General features: G+C 48.0%; 2 protein-coding genes and 1 long non-coding RNA gene across 5 annotated transcripts in view; 1 reads left to right on the top strand and 2 right to left on the bottom strand.

Annotated features, from left to right (window-relative positions):
- Window positions 1-22,735, bottom strand: part of LOC308470060 (E3 ubiquitin-protein ligase TRIM11-like) — a 70,901-nt gene that overhangs the window by 7,097 nt on the left and 41,069 nt on the right. Inside the window, exon 1 of one of the 2 annotated variants that reach the window (XM_080993308.1) lies at window positions 1,652-1,790. The exons of the other annotated variant lie outside the window; for it this stretch is intronic. The gene's annotated coding sequence lies outside the window, so the exon portion shown is untranslated. Of the gene's footprint in view, window positions 1-1,651; window positions 1,791-22,735 lie in introns of those variants that run through there. 2 annotated transcript variants of the gene reach the window in all.
- LOC308470202 lies at window positions 3,867-11,300 on the top strand. The gene is made up of 3 exons (XR_013982253.1): window positions 3,867-4,837; window positions 9,795-11,085; window positions 11,153-11,300. It is a non-coding gene; the product is annotated as an uncharacterized lncRNA (long non-coding RNA).
- On the bottom strand, window positions 11,457-19,266 carry LOC308469924 (uncharacterized protein). 2 transcript variants are annotated; one of them, XM_080993038.1, is made up of 5 exons: window positions 19,063-19,266; window positions 16,361-16,853; window positions 14,815-14,919; window positions 14,476-14,550; window positions 11,457-12,095 (listed from the first exon to the last, which is right to left on the bottom strand). In XM_080993038.1, the coding sequence occupies exons 2-5, from the start codon at window positions 16,851-16,853 to the stop codon at window positions 11,608-11,610; spliced, it is 1,161 nt and encodes a 386-aa protein (XP_080849164.1). In that variant the 5' UTR covers window positions 19,063-19,266; the 3' UTR covers window positions 11,457-11,607. The 2 variants fall into 2 exon arrangements, with proteins under 2 accessions (XP_080849164.1, XP_080849165.1); XM_080993039.1 differs by having other exon boundaries at window positions 18,982-19,071.

The following is a 22,735-nucleotide window of genomic DNA, read 5'->3' as shown; positions in this document are numbered from 1 at the left end:
GGGTGAGCTCCTGCCAACCTAGCAGTTTGAAAGCACGTCAAAGTGCAAGTAGATAATTAGGTACCACTCCAGCGGGAAGGTAAACAGAGTTTCCGTGCGCTGCTCTGGTTCGCCAGAAGCGGCTTAGTCATGCTGGCCACATGACCCGGAAGCCGTACGCCGGCTCCCTCTGCCAGTAAAGCGAAATGAGTGCCGCAACCCCAGAGTCGGCCACGACTGGACCTAATGGTCAGGGGTCCCTTTACCTTTACCTAGGTAACCATTGTCCCTCAAGATTGTGGTGCTGCAAAGTAATTTTAAGAAACCCTGGACTAGGTGGTCTTAAAAGGGGTGGGGAGGACTGTTCTGTGGCCATATAAATTACTCTAGTGAGGAAAAACACAATCAGAACTTCATTTTGCCCCCCCCCCCCAAGAACTGCCATTCCATAATAAACAGCTGCTCCTCTATTCCTAATAGGTTAGCATAGGGTTTCCTAAACTGTGATATGTGAACTTCGTTCTGGTGGTCCATGGCATCTCTACATTAAGTGTTCATCTTGATTATTAACTGCACGTTCGATTGCTTATTTTATTTCTTGCCGTGCATTTTTGTTGTTTTACAGGTTTTTTTTTAATTCTACGGAATGCAAACGGTGACGAAGCAAAATGCAATGTAAGAAATGAAAGAAGCTGTAAAAATACAGTGAAAAACCTAGCAAATTACAATCATAGCTGTCAACTTTCAGATTTGAAAATAAGGGATCAGCAGCCTCACCTGTCCCAGGGACAGTCTATGGGATATCTAACAATCCAGGATAGCAGTGGGAATAAAGGAATTTCCGGCCAAAAAAAAGGGAAGGTTGACAGCTATGATTACAATAGCTACAACAGGAAAAATAATTAAAATAATCCACTGGTCTGCTAAGACCGCCAGCAATTTTCAAGTAGTCTATGGGAGTGAGGAAGAAGTCTGAGAATCACTGGTTTTTGGGGGGACAGACAAAAAACTAGAAAAACTACTGCTTCCCAGCATAAATCCCAAAACTGCTTTTTTATTTTTTTAAAAAAATACCAGTCTCAGCAAATATGACCCATTAATGGGAATTTATAAATGTTCTAAATTCCACTGTGCTTTTATCCTGCTTTTCTATTCTGCAAAGTTTTAATATTCTTGAGGTTTTCCGTTTATAAGGTGCTATTTCTTATTGCTGTATCTGTGTTTTGTATGTTGCTTAGAAACTGTGGTACTTAAGGAGGTATATAAATTATTTTTAAAATTAAATGATTGGGGGGGCTAAAAAAACAAAATAGGAACTTTTTGAAGGTGCAGAGTGTAAGCAAGTAAGCACACAATAAACGAACGAACGAACAAACAAACAAACAAACAAATAAATATATTTGCATCTTGCTCCTTCCTCCTTACCTTGATCCCAGACCCAGAACTCCTCTGTCTGTGAAACCTTTTTGCTTTGAGGCAGAGGATAACTCAAGACAACCGGAGGCATCGCCGCAAAATGCACATTTGCAGTTATCGCGCACACATACAAGGGAACTTACAAAGGCCAAGGCAGACTCGGGATATCAAGCAAAGCCACAAGATGAGGCTGCCGGGGGAAACTCAGACCACACTTCCATCCACAATAGGACACGAAACAGCGGAATAAACAGACCTGCTGGCTAATCGGACCTCTCCAGTCTTCAAGTTTCCGTGTCTCTGAAGTTGACAGCAGCCTCCAGGCAGAGACTCCACATCAATGTTTCTCACCGCCTCTCTCCTCAGGTGGTTTTATAGCCTGCCCTTGATACTACTCCATCCGATGCAATCCTAACTGTTTGCTCAGCGGACTTTTTGGCAAGGCCAAGCTCTGCAAAACGAAACCTTTGCTTATCGGTTTTGCATTTCTCATAAATGGTCGTATTTTACGTAAGCGGACGTAAGTGCTCAAACAAGCCTATATTTATGAGCTAAGTTATTGGGGGAAAGAGAGGCGAGGTGGTTGCCTCAGGGGGCACCCTGGAAAGATGTGAGAGGGGCGGCTGCCTGGGGGGCAGAGAACCCTCCTCATGGAACTGTACGCAGCGTGGAGAGAAGACATAAGGTTCACCGCATGTTATAATTTGAGAGAAAACCTAATGAAAACGCTGTACCAATAGTATCTGACCCCGGCCAAACTGGCCAAGATGCCCAAGAAAAGCTCTGACATTGCTGGAGATGCAAAAAAGGGGTTGGTACCTTTATGCACAGGAGGGACACAGGTGGTGCTGTGGGTTAAACCACAGAGCCTAGGGCTTGCCGATCAGAAGGTCGGCGGTTCGAATCCCCGCGACGGGGTGAGCTCCTGTTGCTCAGTTCCTGCTTCTGCCAACACACCAGTTCGAAAGCACGTCAAAGTTCAAGTAGATAAATAGGTACCATTCCGGCGGGAAGGTAAACGGCGTTTCCGTGCGCTGCTCTGGTTCGCCAGAAGCGGCTTAGTCATGCTGGCCACATGACCTGGAAGCTGTACGTCGGCTCCCTCGGCCAATAAAGCGAGATGAGCGCTGCAACCCCAGAGTCAGTCACGACTGGACCCAATGGTCAGGGGTCCCTTTACCTTTTATGGTCTGTTTATGTTGTTTTCCATTTTGTTTACATTCTATGTAAATTGTTTTGTAATAAAGAATCTTTTTAAAAAAGGAACTGTAGCATTGGAAGGGGCTGTGCGGGTCCTCTAGCTCAACCACAGGAGCCCACAAAGTCAATGAGGAAAGCCGACAGGTGACATCGACACTTCCTCCAAAAAGCAGTTCAGCTGTGCTCTCTGCAGCCAGCCAGCGAGGCACCCTTTTCCAGAGGGGCTTGGAGGCAGAAAAAATCCCCCAGTCTGCCCAGTTGTAGTCTATTCCCACTGAAATCAATGGGACACCACGTGCCATGACTTCAGGCCCATTGGTTTGCACGGGAACGAAGGCCACATCTGCACAATAGACTCAAAGCAGTCTAGACTTTAGAACAGTCATGGCTAGCCCCTCGAAAGAACCCCGTAAAAGATCTGTCGTTTATGATAAAGGTGGCTGAGAATTGCTAGGACCTCTCTAGGTCTCCACACAGAGCTCTCATTCCCACAGGAAGCTGTGTGAAGCTCTGTGAGGGGAACAGGGTTTGTTTCATCTAACAATTCTCAGAAACCTAAACGAACTCTGGTTCCCAGGATTTTATGAGGGGAAATGGTGCTATTCTAGAGGGTGTTTAGAGGGGTATGGTGCTATTTTAAATGTATAATATGGATTGGGCTCCAATCTAGAGGGATACAGCCCATTTTTCAAGGGCACTTCTCTTATTGCCACTTTCAGGTTCATATGATTTATCGTAAGGCCAACTAAAGGTTTTATGGCCTTCAGCCTGGCATTTCCAATCTCAGTTGTAAACTTGGGACTTTCCAGCTGCATGTTTAAAACCCGGGTACAAAGGTCTATCAAGTACAGACGGGCAAATGTCTCAATTTCTTTTTCAGTTTCTCATTTTTCCAATCTCAAGCTCCGTTCTCCACATTCGTTTCTGGTGTTTTTATTGTTAAAGGACTCGTGAAAGTTAATTAGCATTTTAATGCCCCTTTCTCCAAATTGATACATTTTTGCAAAGCAACTTTGCCTAATGTAACGCATTATGTGTATGTTTTTCCCACCCATTATACGCATTTGTATGCACACTTTACATCACTGCATGCACTTTTGCACGCACAAATGGACAGCTGCATTGCAAAATCTGGAGAAGCACGGGTTTCAAAGGATGGCTGCCTTTCAGTTCTTGTGCTGTTTCAGAAAGTGTGAATGGGGTAGGCTCAGCCTGAGATGCCAAATGAACCAAACCTTTCTTGCTCCTCATCAATACCCTCAAATCACCTTAGTGATCCCAGGACCAGCCCCAGGCCACACTGCAATGGTACAACCCCTTCCCTATCCACTCTCATAGAATCACAGAAAGGTGACGTAGAAATTTTGTAAATAAATATATTTTTTATGAAGTGGTCTGTCAAAGATCTCTGAAGCTTCCAGGCGGCTTGCAAGTATAAAAGTTGAGGGTGGAAAAAGCTGTGTCGGTGGATTAGCCAGCTAGAGCTCACAGCAGACACCTGGAAAATTGGGAGTACAGAAGTACCTCAGGTTAAGTACTTAATTCGTTCCAGAGGTCCGTACTTAACCTGAAACTGTTCTTAACCTGAAGCACCACTTTAGCTAATGGTGCCTCCTGCTGCTGCTGCGCCGCCGGAGCACAATTTCTGTTCTCATCCTGAAGCAAAGTTCTTAACCTGAGGTAATATTTCTGGGTTAGTGGAGTCTGTAACCTGAAGCGTATGTAACCTGAAGCGTATGTAACCCGAGGTACCACTGTATATGTTTTTGTGCAGGAGTGAAATGGTCTCACCAACTCTATTTGGTTTCCATGATAACACGATGGTTGTTTTCTGAAGGCAGCCCTGTATAGGGAGGTTTTTAATGCTTAATTATGTTTGTTTATATGCGGGAAGCCACAGAGTTTGGCTGGGGTAACCCAGAGCACAAATAATATAATTATCATCATTAACCCCCGCAACTGTTTTTACCAAGTGGTTCAAAGGGTCAGCCCAGGAAACTGAAACTTAGGAGAAAAAGAAAGCTGGTGATTACGAAAAACAGAAACCGCAGGGTGGAAACTCCATAGCTCTTCTGCGGCAGTTGCTCTTTAACTGTTTATTTCCAAAGGAACAAATTATACAAAACAGCAACCACAGATGCACAAGACTCTCTACATTTAGAGAAGTGTCCCGCCATTTTAAAACAGGCATGGCTTCCCCCAAGAATCCTGGGAAATGTAATCTGTTAAAAAGTGTTGCCAGGTGTTATGTAGTGTAGTTTCACCCTGGGCCAACAGGGGGATACTGTATATAGTTTTCACTCAGGTCTGTAGATAGTTTTCACTCAGGTCCGCGGCAGTTATTTTAGGCGGGAACTCTGGGCTGTTGTGGTTACAATGTTGACAGCCGGCTGCCTATAAATACAGGCCGGCTGAGCTGTTCGCAGTTAGTTCTATTCCAGCTTACCATAATAAAGAGCTACTTGAAGAAATCGCTGTGCCGGCTACTATGTCAACCCACCACCTAACACTGGCGACGAGGATGGGATTGATGGACATCAGAGCACAGCCAGATGCGGCCAGCCTCTGAACTGAGCTGAATCACTGAGCTGAATCACAGAGCGAAATCACTGAGCGAAATCACTGGGCAGAACCAATTCAGAGCTGACTGTTCTGGCTAGAGCACTGTGTTCCATCCATCGCCCTTCACGCCGGCATCGGAATCATGGCTTCACTTGTGCCTCTACCGCCGTTTGTGCCAGCCTCTGAATCATGGGACTCCTACCTCGCTCGGTTCGACTGCTACCTCCAAGCCAACGAGCTGACAGAAGTATCACAGGAGCGGAAGCGGGGCCTATTCCTCAGCCTCTGTGGGCCTGAGGTGTTTGAGACGGCCTGAGCGTTGGTTGCGCCTGAAGCAGTCCAGGCAACACCATGGGACACAATCCAAGAGAAGCTCCGCAACCACTACGCACCAAAGCCGTCCAAGATTGCTGCCCGCCATGCGTTCTACCACCGGAACCAGGCAGAGGGGGAGTCAATCAACAACTACACCACCGCCCTGCGACAGGCTGCAATGCACTGTGAGTTCCGAGACTTAGACGATGCCCTGATGGATCGAATCGTCTGCGGGGTCCGGGACATCCATCTGCAACGGCGCCTCCTAGCCAAGCCAGACCTCACGCTACAGAAAGCCATTGAGGAGGCTGTGGCCTCAGAAGCTGCTGAACGCTCCGCCCAGGAGATCCGCAAGTCCAGCAGCCCGCGTCTTGCTAGGGAGCCAGTTCCGGTGCATCATGAAAAGGCCAGCAGTGAGGAGGCATCCTCCAGTGAAGACGATGACGTGCACCAGACAAAGCGGGAGCGCAGGAAGTTCCAACAGAAGTCCAAGGGCCAACCGGAATGTGCTGGCTGCGGAGGCAACCATTCCCGTGCCAAGTGTCGATTCAGAGACGCCATCTGTAGGAAGTGTTCCAGAAGGGGCCACATCGCTAAGGTCTGCCGATCGGCTCCGTCTGACACCCCCCCTTCATCGATTCGCAAGTCCAAGTCTTCACTCCAGTCTGCCAAGAAAAGTTGTTTCGCTCTCACCAACTGCCGCTGCCCGTCTGGAACCACGATTGGCCAAACCGACTCGCCTACGCGACGCAAGCTGAACGTCACGGTGCTCATTGAAGGAGCTCCATGTGACATGGAGATCGACACCGGGTCTGCCCTGTCCATCGTGTCATGGAGCACCATCAAAAGACTGGTACCCAGAGTGTCCAAAAGGCAACTCGACTCTCACCGCGTACACCTGAGAGACTACCAGGGAAACGACATTCCCGTGGTAGGCGTTGGCCGGTTCCGGATCGCCTTCAAGGATTTTTCGGGCCTGCTCCGGTTGGTGGTGGTCGAAGGTCAGCGGCCAAGCCTCCTAGGGCTAGACTGGTTTGATGCCCTCGGCCTGGAAGTCACCGGCATCAACTGCATCTCTAACGCAGAGACTGAGGGTCTGGTCAAAGACTTTGCCGAGGTTTTTGACGGCACCTTGGGCCAATATACAGGTACGCCCATCTCCTTTAGCCTTGATCCACAAGTCGCCCCCATCAAGCTAAAGCCACGCCGGGTTCCCTTTGCTCTCAAGGCTAAGGTGGATGAACAACTGGACAAACTGATCGCCCAAGGAGTTTTGGAGCCGGTTGACCACGCAAAGTGGGAAACCCCCATCGTCACGCCTGTCAAGCCAGATGGGTCGGTGAGAATCTGCGCTGACTACAAGTGCACGATCAACAAGGCACTTCAGCAGCACGCTTATCCGGTTCCTGTTGTCCAACACCTGCTGCATTCCCTGGGTGAGGGTAAGGTCTTCGCCAAGCTGGACCTTGCCCAAGCCTATCAACAACTGCCAGTCGATGATGCCACTGCTGAAGCCCAGACGATCGTCACCCACCGGGGGCTTTCCGTTGCCGCCGGTTGCAGTTCGGGGTGAGTGTGGCTCCTGGCATCTTCCAAAGCCTTATGGAGCGTCTCCTGCAAGGGCTTCCGGGCGTGGTACCATATTTTGATGACGTCTTGGTGTCTGCAGACTCACACCAGCAGCTGTTCGAGCGCCTCCGTGCCGTGCTGACCAGGTTCCAGGAGGCCGGGCTCAAGGTAAAGAGGGAGAAGTGCCAGATCGCCGTTCCACAGGTAGAGTTCCTGGGCTATCTTATCGATGCCTCCGGTCTTCATCTAACCACATCCAAGATCCGCGCTATCCAGCAGGCCCCCACCCCAAAGAACAAAACGGAGTTGCAGGCATTCCTGGGGCTGCTGAACTTTTATAACATGTTCCTGCCCCACAAAGCCACAGTGGCTGAGCCTCTTCACCGACTCCTTAGCACTAAGACGCCTTGGGCCTGGGGTCATCGGGAGACGGCGGCCTTCAACGCGGTCAAGGCTCTCCTTTCTTCAGACAGTGTGCTGGTACAGTACAGTGAATCCAGGCCGCTGGTCCTTGCCTGCGACGCCTCACCTTTTGGCATCGGTGCTGTCCTTAGTCACCGTTTTCCAGATGGAAGAGAAGCACCGCTCGCCTACTTTTCCAGGACACTATCTCCGACGGAACGGAATTACAGCCAGCTCGACAAGGAGGCATTGGCACTTGTGGCTGGAGTGAAGAGGTTCCATGAATACCTCTATGGCAGGACTTTTGACCTCATCACTGACCACAAGCCACTCCTGGGCCTCCTCGCCGGTGATCGTCCAACTCCACCGGTCCTCTCACCACGCATGCTGCGATGGACTGTTTTCCTGGCTGCCTACCACTACCGGCTCATCCATCGCCCGGGGAAATCGATGGGCCATGCCGACGCCCTCAGCCGTTGCCCTCTTCCAGCATTTGTGGAAGACCCGGCTCCAGCTTCATCGCTCCTTCTGATTGAGGATCTTCCGGCAGCGCCTGTATCGGCTGCCACTGTGGCCTCCGCATCTGCCCAGGATCGCACCATCAGCCGGGTGCTCAACTGGGTGTGGAGGGGGTGGCCACAAGGGCCTTTTGCATCGGAGTTCCAGCCCTTCGCAACCAGACAACATGAACTCTCAGCTCATCGTGGCTGCCTGCTGTGGGGAGACCGCGTCGTGATTCCCCAGGGACTCCGTCAGCGCGTCCTGGAGGCTCTGCACGTTGGCCACCCGGGAATTGTCAAAATGAAGGCGTTGGCTCGGTGTTACGTCTGGTGGCCTAATATGGACGATGCCATCACTGCCTGGGTGTCCGCCTGTCAAGCGTGCCAGGAGTCGAGGCCTGCACCACCGGCAGCTAAGGGACACACCTGGGAGACGCCAAAGACACCCTGGTCGAGGGTGCACATCGATCTGGCTGGCCCCTTTCACGGCCGGACCTTTATGGTAGTGGTGGACGCCTATTCCAAATGGCTGGAGGTCGCCCTGATGCCCTCCACCACTACCGAAGCTGTCATCCGGGTGCTGCGAGGCCTGTTTGCAACGCATGGGTGTCCTGATGTCCTTGTCTCTGACAACGGACCGCAGTTCACGTCAGGCACGTTTGAGCGGTATCTTTTGGGACTGGGCATCCGCCATGCCCTAACGGCACCTTTTCATCCATCCAGCAACGGGCAAGCGGAAAGAATGGTGCGCTCGACAAAAGAGGCACTGGCGCGCCTGGACCGGGGAGACTGGCATGAGCGGGTCGCCGAATACTTGTTCGTGCAACACATCACCCCTCATGCGGCCACAGGGAGGAGTCCTGCTGAACTGCTTATGGGCCGCCGCCTCAGGTCACCGCTCGACCGGCTACACCCAGACTTTGCCGTGGCTGAACCCCCAGGCTGTGCCAACGCACCACGGTCATTTGTCCCAGGAAACCAGGTCTTTGCCCGGAACTATGTGGGGGACATCCCTTGGGTGCCAGCCACAGTAGTGGGAGTCACTGGACCTCGCTCGTACCAGGTGGCACTCGAAGACGGACGTTTGTGGCGACGGCACATAGACCAGCTTAGGTGCAGGGTTGGGGACTTGGACACTACCGAGGTGCCCCCAACTGCGCTTGCGGCTCCAGAAGAGACACGTACAGATGGCGAGGCCCCACCTACACCTCCCTCGCAAACTGCCAGCGTGGAGCCGAACCAAGCCGTTTCAGAACAGACTCAGACCACTCCACTTGCGGAGGCTCCACCCACAGCAGCGGATCCAGGGGAGTTGGTTCCAACGCCACCTAGGGTCGCACCACAGCCTCAGCGAGAACTGTGTGGCCCTCCGGACTTGGCTACCAGTCCCCGGCGGTCTGGCAGAGTTTCCAAGCGCCCAACTTATTTAAAGGACTATGTTGTTGGACAGGTATCACTGTTGGTCTAAGTATGGGAAATGTAACCGATATGCTTTTGTGCTTAATTGAACCATTACGCGTAGTGCTGTATATAAGGAAACCATTACGATTGTAACTAACGCCTTATCTCGGTGGGGAGGGGTGTTATGTAATGTAGTTTCACCCTGGGCCAACAGGGGGATACTGTATATAGTTTTCACTCAGGTCTGTAGATAGTTTTCACTCAGGTCCGCGGCAGTTATTTTAGGCGGGAACTCTGGGCTGTTGTGGTTACAATGTTGACAGCCGGCTGCCTATAAATACAGGCCGGCTGAGCTGTTCGCAGTTAGTTCTATTCCAGCTTACCATAATAAAGAGCTACTTGAAGAAATCGCTGTGCCGGCTACTATGTCAACCCACCACCTAACACCAGGAGATCCCTATTCCATGAACGACCATTCCCAGTTCCCTGGAGAGAGGGATTGTTAAACCACCCCAGAAACTGTTTGAGAAAACAAGAGGGAAGATGTAACACTCTAGTTAAGGACCACAATACCTGAGGGACTTCCTCTTCTCATATGAACCTACCCGGACCCTGAGATCATCTTCTGAAGCCCTCCTTCGTGTGCCTCTTCCTCAAGAGGTTCGGAGGGTGGCAACACGAGAACAGAGCCTTCTCTGCGGTGGTTCCCTGTCTGCGGAATGCTCTCCGCAGGGAAGTTAGCCTGGTGCCTTCACTATACACCAATAGGCGCTAGGCAAAAACGCTCCTTTTTAACCAGGCCTTTGGTTCAGTTGGTTGACCTTTTAAAATGGGGGTGGGGTGAGGTTATTGGGTTGTTGTTTTTATTTTGATTAGGTATTTGATGGTTTTATATTTTGATTTTGTTTTGTGAACCGCCCTGAGACCTCCGGGTATAGGGCGGTGTATAAATTCCATCAATAATAATAAGGTAATAATAGTGGTACCCTCCCTGTGGAAAGCCCTCCCTTTAGATAAAGATATACACAACCTTTAGAAGACATCTGAAGGCAGCCCTGTATCAGTAAGATTTTAATGTTTGATGTTCTATTATGTTTTCACATGTGTTTGAAGCTGCCACCATCTCTTACCTTAACCTACCTCACAGGATTGTTGCAAAGAGGAAACAGAGAGGAGGAAAACCCTGTATAGCACCTTGAATTCCTTGGTATATAAATTCAATAAATAATAATTAAGCCAGGGACTGGACGAATGCGGCAGCTAGACTGGTGACTGGGAGCAGCCGCCGAGACCACATAACACCGGTCTTGAAAGACCTACATTGGCTCCCAGTATGTTTCCGAGCACAGTTCAAAGTGTTGGTGCTGACCTTTAAAACCCTAAACAGCCTCAGTCCAGTACACCTGAAGGAGTGCCTCCACCCCCATCATTGAGCCCGGACACAGAGGTCCAAAACTGAGGGCCTTCTGGCGGTTCCCTCACTGCCAGAAGCCAAGTTACAGGGAACCAGGCAGAGGGCCTTCTCGGTAGTGGCGCCCGCCCTGTGGAACGCCCTCAAAGAGAAAACCTACCAGACTTTTAGAAGACATCCGAAGGCTGCCCTGTTTAGGGAAGCTTTTAATGTTTGATGCATTGCGGTACAGTGGTACCTCGGGTTACATACGCTTCAGGTTACAAACTCCACTAACCCAGAAATAGTGCTTCAGGTTAAGAACTTTGCTTCAGGATTAGAACAGAAATTGTGCTCTGGCGGCGCAGTGGCAGCAGGAGGCCCCATTAGCTAAAGTGGTGCTTCAGGTTAAGAACAGTTTCAGGTTAAGAACGGACCCCCAGAACGAATTAAGTACTTAACCTGAGGTACCACTGTATTTTAATATTTTGTTGGCAGCCCAGGCAGATGGGTGGGGTATAAATTATTATTATTATTATTGTTGTTGTTGTTATTTCAGCATGCACGGGAAGCACTAGCTAGACAACTAAGGGCTCCCAACTAAAGGATGATTTCCTCCTGCCTTTCCCAATGGACCAGGGCGGTTTGACACCCTTTGAAAGATACCTTTGTGCTGTAAGCAGTTGGATGAATGGCCCCGCAGAGAAACAGGTGATCCGGAGTTCCTTTTTCAGCAACAAGTTTATTTCAAGCTACCTGTTCTTTCACAACAAGCTGTTTTCAAAAACTTACTGGAAAATGTCTCTTGGTAAAAAAAACCCACAAGTTCCGTGGCTGCCATTCGCGGCGGCCATTTCTTTGGTCTCTCCCAGGCTAGGCTACGTGGTGCGTGTTGTTGGCAGGGAACAGCGATGAGGACAGGTTGTTGGAGTGCAACCGACGGAGAGGGCTGCGCGGGCTGCAGTTCTCGTCATTGGGCCTGGCGTGGCCCCTCGGGGCCGCAGCGCTGTTTGGCACGCCGGGGCGAGGTGTCCTGGCCTGTGGGTGGCTGGCAAAGGCGTCGGTGAGGCTGCTGAGGTTGGCGGCGAGTCCCTTCAGAATCTCGTTGTGGGCGCGCATCGTCTCCATAATCTGCCTCCGCTCCTCCCGGCACCCGGCCGCGTCCTGCCTCAGGGTCTTCAGGAGACTGAGCGCCACCTCTCTGTCGCGGCCCATCTCGAGGAGAAGCTCCTCCTGCTCTTCTCTCGACTGCTGCAGCAACTCTTGGAACAGGGTCTCGGCCCCTTTCCTCTTCTTGGGCCGCAGTATGGCAAAGTCAGCCAGGGGAGATGGGGCTGGGGGCGGGTGGGCCACGGGGGGTTCTGAGGGCAGGAGGAAATACAAATGATAAATTTATTTACTGATTTACTTTTATTTAACTTTTTAATAATAAGAAGAAGAAGAAGAAGAAGAAGAAGAAATGAAACAATGGTTTGTCAAAAGATGCTCTCCCACACAGGTACAGTGGTACCTCGGGTTACATACGCTTCAGGTTACATATACTTCAGGTTACAGACTCCGCTAACCCAGAAATAGTGCTTCAGGTTAAGAACTTTGCTTCAGGATGAGAACAGAAATCGTGCTCCTCCGGCGCAGCGGCAGCAGGAGGGCCCATTAGCTAAAGTGGTGCTTCAGGTTAAGAACAGTTTCCGGTTAAGTACGGACCTCCGGAACAAATTAAGTACTTAGCCCGAGGTACCACTGTACAGTGGTATCTCGGGTTCCAGGCTTTTAAAAACAACCCTTAAAACAGCAAGTTAACATGAATTTTACTATCTAACAAGACTACTGATCCATAAAATGAAAGCAATAAACAATGTACAGTGGTACCTCGGGTTACAGACGCTTCAGGTTACAGACTCCGCTGACCCAGAAATAGTACCTCGGGTTAAGAACTTTGCTTCAGGATGAGAACAGAAATCGTGCAGCAGGGGTGCACCGGCATCAGAAGGCCCCATTAGCTAAAGTGGTACCTCAGGTTAAGAACAGATTAAGGTTAAGAACAGACCTCCAGAACAAATTAAGTTCTTAACCTGAGGTGCCACTGTAGTATTATTTGGAGTCAGATGATCTAGCCCAACCCCCTACCAAAGCAGGAAATCAAGGACTACAGCATTCCTTAATAATAATAATAATAATAATAATAATAATAATAATTTATAAAGAAAAATAGAAAGATTATTGTCAAATATCTTTTTTTTTGTCCAAAGTAAAGAAGAGGAAAAAGCAAGCGAAAGAGAGAGAGAGAGAGAGAGAGAGAGAAAGGAAGGAAGGAAGGAAGGAGATATAAAGAAAAAGGAATTGAAAGAGTGAAAGTGAAATAGAAAAAAAGGAAGAAAAAGAAAAAAGTTAAAAAGCTAAATAACTTCTGCTTTTTCCTCTGTCCACTATATATAGACATTATTCACTTCATCCACTCCAGTATAAAGCCACTAATAAAGCCACTTTCTACAAACCATTATCTTCTATTCTCAAATCCAAATGTCATTATTTCTTTTTAGTGCAAAAGGTCTACGAGAGGTTTCCTGACTTTAATAAACATGAACCATGACAGTACTGCAGGAGAGGTCCAGCCTCTGCTCAGAAACCCATCAGCAACGGAGAACCCCACCCCTTCCCGCCATTGGAACAGTTTGTACCAGCCACCCGCAGAGAAAGCCAGAATGCCCCTCTTGGCTCTGAGCCAGAGGTGGATTGCAGAGGCGCTTCCATTGCACTACATTTTTAAGAGGTAGCATGAGGTCAAGGAAAAGGCCTCGTCCCTTATAGCCATGTCCTGGCAACCGTGAGTGTGTGTGTGTGTGTGTGTGTGTGTGTGTGTGTGAAAAAGACTTGATGGAAAGCAGAAGAAGAGGCTGCGGACACTTTGGGCTCAATCTCACCACTCCCAGAAAACCTGATGCAACCGAGCCAAAGCTCTTTCCACATTACAGTGGTACCTCGGGTTAAGAACTTAATTTGTTCTGGAGGTCTGTACTTAACCTGAAACTGTTCTTAACCTGAGGTACCACTTTAGCTAATGGGGCCTCCAGCTGCTACCGCGCGATTTCTGTTCTCATCCTGAAGCAAAGTTCTTAACCCAAGGTACTATTTCTGGGTTAGCAGAGTCTGTAACCTGAAGCGTATGTAACCTGAGGTACCACTGTACTCAAGAATCAGATCTGCTGGAACTTCTTCAACTGAGTAACTGAGCACAGATCACAATGAATTCTTCCATCTATCTCAAATGGCTGAACCGATATTATTATCATCTATTTATTAGTCATCTAATATGAAAATAGTCTCCAGGCGACTAACAGACTATACAGAGTTCAAAAAAACTTAGTAATCGTTACTATGGTAACAAAAGAAAGCAACAGCTACAGTCATACCTTGGAAGTCAAACAGAATCCGTTCCGGAAGTCCGTTTGACTTCCAAAATGTTCGGAAACCAAAGCGTGGCTTCTGATTGGCTGCAGGAAGCTCCTACAGCCAATCAGAAGCCACGGAAGCCCCGTCGGACATTTGGCTTTCAAAAGTAGTTCACAAACCGGAACAGTCACTTCCAGGTTTGCGGCGTTTGAGAACTAAGCTGTTCGAAAACCAAGGTACGACTGTACACCAATTGCAGGAACAGTAAAAACATCAGCCGTGACTATCCTTGAATGTAAATTTATGTTGCACACAAAACCAAACCAAGAGTTGCATTTAGACGACGCGTACCTGTGTTGACGTGGGCATCCTGATGCGAGGGGCTTATTTGGTTAACTTGGGGTCTCTGATTATCCAGGTCTCTTCCTGTGGCAAAACGCAGGGAGAAAAACAAAACAGAAACATCTGAGACCAATGGAGGTTAGCATAGCTGGGTTTGCACAACAGAAATGCACAGGTTTTTTTATTTAAAAAATTGTTGCACAAAAAGATTAAGGGTGTTGCAAATGAAACAGCAAAAAGATTCATAGCAGAGTCACCCTGCAGAACATTTTCACCGCAATTTCTCCAGCACCCACAGGGCAAAGCAACACACCCACCAAACGCACAGTTCAAGGGGCCAACTCTTACCACTGCCTTCATTGCTGTCTTCCTCCTTCATCGCTGCCATGTCGTTCTCCCCAGCCTCTGCCGTGTCTTCCTCAGTGCCATTCCCAGTCACCATTCCTGTGTCATCTGGAGAACAAAGCAAGCAGGGAAAAAATACCCACCAATAGTCAAAGTTAAAACAGCTAAAGGAAATAGACACAGAGACATGTTCCCAAGACACAGGCGGTGCTTTACTTCTTATACAAATATTTCAGACAACTGGTTCGGATTGTAACGCAACTTAAGAAAATAATAAAGAAATGCTTTTTTTTTTTTTAAAATTGTGGCTTAATTTTTTCTCTTTCATGCCAACCCCTGATGCTTGACCCTCAACAATTCATGGCAGGTGCTAAAATAATAGGATATCACCAGGTAAAAATGACCAATAGCCCAGGTCAGCCTTCCCCAAACTGGTGCCCCCCCCCGATGTTTAGACTACTGGCTGTAGCCCCAAACATCTGGGGGAAACTAGATTGGGGAAGGCTGGCCTAGTGAAACGGGTAAAAAAACTTTGACCCCCCCAAATTTCATTTCAGTTCCACCAAGGACTGAAAAAGATAACATAGAGAATAGCGTTTATTCATGTACAGTGGTACCTTGGTACTCAAACAACTTGGAACCCAAACACTGCAAACCCGGAAGTAAGTGTTTGTTTGCGGACTTTTTTCAGAAGCTGAATGTGCTCCATTTTGAGTGTTACTTCCGTTTTGAGTGCCACGCTGAGGTCTGTCTGTCTTTGCTAATTTTGCGTTTTTTGCAGCTCTTTTTGTTTCGTTTCTGTGACTGTGTGGAACCCAGTTCTGCTACTTACTGATTGATTGTGTGGCTGCAGTACATTGTTTATTGCTTTCATTTTATGGACCAGTTGTCTCGTTAGATAGTAAAATTCATGTTAATTTGCTGTTTTAGGGGTTGTTTTTAAAAGTCTGGAACGGATTAATCCATTATTATTATTATTATTATTATTATTATTATTATTATTTTGCATGACTTTCTATGGGAAAGCACACCTTGGTTTTGGAACGCTTTGGTTTTGGAACAGACTTCCAGAACGGATTAAGTCTGAGAACCAAGGTACCACTGTACGCTACAGAGCAAAACTATAACTGCGGCAATTTTCTGTTGAGAAAGAAAAGAGGAGGCCGCAACACATACTGCCAATCTAACTCCCTCCCTAGAAATGATCCTGTTGAGCAGGCATCGCTAAATATCGGTGTGGAGAAATACAGTGGTACCTCGGGTTAAGTACTTAATTCGTTCCAGAGGTCTGTTCTTAACCTGAAACTGTTCTTAACCTGAAGCACCACTTTAGCTAATGGGGCCTCCTGCTGCCGCTGCGCCACCGGAGCACGATTTCTGTTCTTATCCTGAAGCAAAGTTCTAAACCTGAAGCGCTATTTCTGGGTTAGCAGAGTCTGCAACCTGAAGCGTATGTAACCTGAAGCATACGTAACCCGAGGTACCACTGTATTAAAATGACCGAATAGCGTAAGCAGGACTCAGGGCAGCTGTGGCTGTGGAAACCTACCAGAGTCCTCTTGCTTGAGGTATTCTCCGACATTAACCACATGGACGTCGGGTGGGATGATTTCTTCCGCTGCCGGCTGCGGCTGTTCCTGCGCCGCTTCCGGCTGTGGCACCAGGTGGAAGCTCAGGGTTCGCCCCACCCGGCTGGGTTTCATGCTCGCGTTGCCTTGGAGGATGCGGTGCAGCTGTTCGTAGAAAGGGCAAGTCACCTTGCTGCTCCCCGCCTTGGAGTTGTGATCGATCACACGCTTGTATTCCAGCCTCATCACTTTGGTCTTTGAGCGGCACTCCAGGGCGGTCCGGCGATGGCCCCGCGTGGCCATCTTCTGGGCGATGTATTCGAAAAAGTCTATGTTCTGGTGGCTGTTGCGGAGCTGGTCCTGGATTTTCTGCTCTCCCCAGATGTCCAGGAGATTCAAGGTTTCCTGGAGCCGCCACGAAACGCCACGGCCCTTGCGGCCGTTGCTGGTTCCCGCGCTGCTGTGGCCAGTCATCTATCGAAACGACGGGGAGGAAAACAAAGAGAGTTTCGAAACGCACGCAGAGAATGCATAAGCTACAACCGACAGAACCTTAAAAGCTAACCAAACTAAAGAGACCTCAAAAAAGCTAATCTAGCTCTATCACCTATCAATACAGGAAAACCACTACAGTGGTACCTCAGGTTACATACGCTTCAGGTTACATACGCTTCAGGTTACAGACTCCGCTAACCCAGAAATAGTGCTTCAGGTTAAGAACTTTGCTTCAGGATAAGAACAGAAATTGGGCTCCGGCGGCGCGGCAGCAGCAGGAGGCCCCATTAGCTAAAGTGGTGCTTCAGGTTAAGGACAATTTCAGGTTAAGAACGGACCTCCAGAACGAATTAAGTACTTAACCCGAGGTACCACTGTACTACAGTATCGCTGTCATGTAGGGGAATGGAAAAGGGCTGTAACATCAGATGTCAAGGAAATAAACAACTATCTGACTTTTAGAAGACACCTGAAGGCTGCCCTGCTTAGGGAAGTTTTTAATGCTTGATATTTTATCGTGTTTTTTATATTCTGTTGGGAGCTGCTCAGAGTGATGGGAGGCCCAGCCAGATGGGCGGGGTATTAGTAATATTATTATTATTATTATTATTACTACTACTCCTACTCTCAGGTAGGTTCTAGGTTCAGTCTCTGGCATGTCCTGGAAGAGCTGGGAGAGTTCTCCTGTCTGAAACCCTCCGGACCAGCGTTAGAAATTCAGACCTCTAAGCTAATTGCCAAATTAAGCCTAGGTTGCAGTCACCAGAACCTAATGTCTAGGCACCTTTTTAAAAACGAAATTTATTTTTTATTATTCACCTCGTTCCTATGCCGCTTTATATTTTAAAGATGAAAAAAAAACCTCCAAGCAGTTTGCAACATATAAAAACATCAAATAAAACCATCCAGGATAAAACAAATTCAAGCTTCAAGGAAAATAGTTCAGATCCTTCTGTAAGTGACACTTTGCTTTCCCCGTATTTCTTTACCTACTTAATCTTTAGAGTTCCGCCCTAGCAGTAGTACTCTAGGAAGCCAGAGTGGTGTAGGGGTTAGAGTGTTGGACTAAGACCTGGGAGATCAGGGTTCATAATCCTCCACTCAGTCATGAAGCAACTCTGGGAGTCAGTCCCAGACTCAACCTACCTCACAGGCAGGGTGGTAAGACTTGATTTAAATCATTTTTTTACAGAAAGACATTCTTGCTGGTATAATCTCAATATTTACAACCAGATGAAGGCTTCGTTTTTGGAATAACAAATTTTCAGAGTAGTTTTTACAGTTACTAATTCGGTTATGCTATTAGAAATACATAGACCGATAATTATGAAATTATTTTATGAGGTTTAATAAGTTAACTGTTTATATTTGGACAACTTTTCTGTTGTACTTTATTGGAAGGAGGAAAATAATCATTTCCTTAATAACAATTTGAACAATTTATTTAACTAAAACAATAACATTATAGCATATGTATCCAGGTTTGTTAACTGATGCGGTTAAACATTTTTCTTTTTTTCTTTTTTTAAGCCTTAACCTGAGTTTTAGCACACATGAAAAACTTAAAACAAATCCTTATTTCCTGATGGACTATAATGTAACTTAAATAGAAAACTATCTTTATAAAGATTTTTCCTCCAAAAGCATTTTATTTTAGAAATTCCAATTTAACACTCAACCTGAAGCACATTTAACCTCAGGTATGACTGTATTTTGTTTTGTGCAAATAGCTTTAGATACCTATTACGTCCATAAATTACCATATAGCATATATTCAACACAAAAAAGTGACAATTTGTTGCTGACAAAGGACAGCTGGACATATAAAGGGCCCCATTACCTTGCAGCGGTTCTCAACCTGTGGGTCCCCAGATGTTGTTGGACTACAACTCCCATCATCCCTGAGCTCTGGCCTTGCTTGCTAGGGGTGATGGGAGTTGTAGTCCAACAACATCTGGGGAGACCCACAGGTTGAGAAAGGCTGCTTAGGGCCTCATCAAACCTCAATCCGGCCCTGCATCTGCCCCACCCCACCCTAAAATGCCACCCGATTCAGCGCAGAGGGGGCACCCGCCGCCTGCCTCCCCGCTTGGCAGCAACAGCTTACGAGGTGGGAGTCCACGCGGAAACTATTGCACCCCCCCGCCGCCCCCCCAAAAAAACCACCGACGGATTTTTCACCAAACACCTTGCAGAGAAGAAGCAACGAGGAGGAGCCGCGCCTGCAAAGCGGAGCCCAAAACAAAAGGCGGCTCGAGTCGCCGGGGGTGGCGGCGCGGAGCGGCTCCTCTGATTGGACCTGGCGCGGCTCAGGAACGTTCCAGGAAGCCCCCTCGTCCAATCGTGGAGCGAGGCGGGGGGGCGGGGGGGGCACCGCGGATTCGCACGGCTTTCTGCGCCCGCCCCGCGCGGAAAGCGGAAGTGGTTGGATCCGTGGAGCTTTGCTTTCGGATTGCTCCTTCCTGGGAGGTGCACTGGGATGTGTGCGCGTATCGTTACTGAAAGCATGCTACTCCGGGTTTTGGCGCTGGGGGGCAGCAGAGCTCCTTCAGCCACGCGCCTCCTTTTTAGGTTGGAGGCCTGCATAGCAGGGGGGGTGGACTAGATGACTCTGGGGACCCCGATTTTGTGGTTGCCTCATTCTTTGCCCTCAGGCAGCCCTTCGTAGTATAGCCGACCTTGGCCAGTGCATGTCAAAAGAAGCGCCGGTTTCTTTTTTTAATTTCATGGGTTGCCCTATTCGTGGAACAATCTAACTTTGGCATATGACTTAAATGCCTTATTTTACTTCTTTATTATATTTATATACCACTTTACGGGACGCGGGTGGTGCTGTGGGTTAAACCACTGAGCCTAGGGCTTGCCGATCAGAAGGTCGGTGGTTTGAATCCCCGCGACGGGGTGAGCTCCTGTTGCTCGGTCCCTGCTCCTGCCAACCTAGCAGTTTGAAAGCACGACAAAGTGCAAGTAGGTAAATAGGTACCGCTCCGGCGGGAAGGCAAACGGCATTTCCGTGCGCTGCTCTGGTTTGCCAGAAGCGGCTTAGTCATGCTGGCCACATGACCCGGAAGCTGTATGCCGGCTCCCTCGGCCAATAAAGCGAGATGAGCGCCACAACCCCAGAGTCGGCCACGACTGGACCTAATGGTCAGGGGTCCCTTTACCTTTACCACTTTACATCTTCCAAGGAGCTCAAGCATAGCTGTCAACTTTTCCCTTTTCTTGCGAGGAATCCTATGCGGAATAAGGGAATTTCCCTTTAAAAAGGGAAACATTGACAGCTATGAGCTCAAGTATGTACAGGTGTACAGGGTTTTCCTTCTCCCCATTTCATCCTCACGACAACCCTGTGATGTAGGTTAGGGTAAGACACACAAACACATATAAAAACATAATAGAACATCAAACATTAAAAACTTCCCCATACAGGGCCGCCTTCAAATGTCTTCTAAAGGTTGTGTACAGTGGTACCTCGGGTTACAGACGCTTCAGGTTACAGACTCCGCTAACCCAGAAATAGTACCTCGGGTTAAGAACTTCGCTTCAGGATGAGAACAGAAATCACGGCGGCAGCAGGAGGCCCCATTAGCTAAAGTGGTGCTTCAGGTTAAGAACAGTTTCAGGTTAAAAACGGACCTCCAGAACGAATTAAGTACTTAACCTGAGGTACCACTGTATTTCTTTATCTCCTTAAGGCAGGGCTCCACTACTGAGAAGGCCCTCTGCCTGGTTCCCTGTAAGCTCACTTCTTGCAGAAGGCCTTCGGATCTGGACCTCAGTGTCCGGGCTGAACAGTGGTCAAGAACTGCACCATGAGACATGTTTTACATCAGTTTTATTACATTTCACATTTTGTTGCCATAACCTGGAGGAAAGTACGGCTGGCACCCTTGCTCTTCCAGCACATTCGTCTGAAACATTCAAACAATGTTTTACAATTCCGTTTGCTTTGTGGTGTTATTTTCTTCATGTTTTCTCAAGAGGCAAAGAACATCCTGTTTATGCTGAGGGTATGTTGTCTTTAATCTTAACGATCATCCACCTTGTTCCTGAGAGTCAGCGAAAGTGCACCAAAGCAGCAGACAGTTGAGTTTTCCCATGACTGTCGTCCAGTTGAGCCCCATCATGGCTGCCGTGGTGTTTGATGCAGCAGGTGGACTGCCAAGGGGTTGGTGAGCAGAGCAAGCAGAGGTTCGGCCCCTAATATATTTTATTTCCAACAGATAATACACGGTTCACATGAAGAGGAGCGGTCTAAAGCAGTTCACAATAAAACAACGGGCTGTAGTCCACCAACTTTTTCTCAGAATACACCCGTGGAAACAAAGGGAACCAAGTCATGGCGATTAATTGCAATGGGTCTTACTCCGAGTAAAAATTGGCCGAGTGCAACCCAAATACAGTAATACAATAGCAATGAAAGATACAGTGGTACCTCGGGTTAAGTACTTAATTTGTTCCGGAGGTCCGTTCTTAACCTGAAACTGTTCTTAACCTGAAGCACCACTTTAGCTAATGGGGCCTCCTGCTGCTGCTGCGCCGCCGGACCACGATTTCTGTTCTCATCCTGAAGCAAAGTTCTTAACCCGAGGTAATATTTCTGGGTTAGCGGAGTCTGTAACCTGAAGCGTATGTAACCTGAAGCGTATGTAACCTGAAGCGTATGTAACCCGAGGTACCACCGTACAGTGGTACCTCGGGTTACAAACAACACGGGTTACAAACACTTCGGGTTACAGACTCCACTAACCCAGAAGTAGTACCTCGGGTTAAGAACTTTACCTCAGGATGAGAACAGAAATTGCGCAGCGGCGGCAGGCCCCATTAGCTAAAGTGGTATCTCAGGTTAAGAACGGACCTCCAGAACAAATTAAGTTCGTAACCAGAGGTACCACTGTATATTGCTACAGCCCTACAGAAAGCAAGTCGTTTGACATATATCAGCATTTAATGCTCATCAATAATTTCACATCCAAAAGTAGCACCAAAGTAAGCACTTAGCACAACACATGCACCACTTCATGCACCTTCTGAAGTAGACTATTCCATGAAAGGTTATGCCTCAACCCAAAAGGCCACAAAGATTCTCCTCAGGGTTTCTTCAGCATCTTAGGGATATAACTGTACATCATTAACGCACCCGATATCTGGCAAAGAGAATGGAAAGCTAAAAGTTAAAGGTTTCCTCTCTCAAAACCATACCTCCTCACCTCCCCACCTGAACTCCTTGGGGCGATTTTCTGTCAAATCAGCTCAGTCAATCCCCATTCCAAACTATTGCTATGGCCGGGAGTCCCCACCCCACACCTCCCTGTGGCCAAGCGGAAAAATATGTATGAAAAACCAGCACAAAAACAGTCAACTTACCAAGCTTGTTAAAAGGTTTGGGGATTCCGTTCTCACTTTTACCTTGACTGGGCTAAAGGTAGGAAAAACCACGCTTAACTCAGCTGGCAGTCACAAAAATCAAATGCAACAAACTGATCGCTAGGAGAGCTTGCTTGCTCAGACTAGCACCAGCAATACAAGCTCCCCTGTTTGAGAAATATCTGTATTCCACCCCACCCCCCATCAAAATGCAGAGACAGTGCCCTACAATGAGCCAGCCCCAACTTTAGGGCTGCCTCAGGTGACATGAATTTTGGCATCATGAAAGGGCCTCAAATTGTTTTATTTATCACAGCTGTGTTTTTTCCAGTTAGGGAAAGGAAGAGGTCCTTATAGGATTCCAAAATAACTTGGGGTGCGCTTTGACTGGTGTGTGCGTGTGTGATTTGCTCTTCTCTGTCGGGTAGCAAAATGTCTTGGGCTGACCCTGAGCGGAATTGTCCCTGTTGCCTCCAGTTGGTCAGAAATTAATT

Source organism: Podarcis pityusensis, assembly GCF_964106645.2.
Source record: "Podarcis pityusensis genome assembly, chromosome: 2".
NCBI classification, from domain to species: domain Eukaryota; kingdom Metazoa; phylum Chordata; class Lepidosauria; order Squamata; family Lacertidae; genus Podarcis; species Podarcis pityusensis.
Note: the sequence above shows the minus strand (reverse complement) of the source record. Positions and strands in the feature narration are given on the sequence as shown.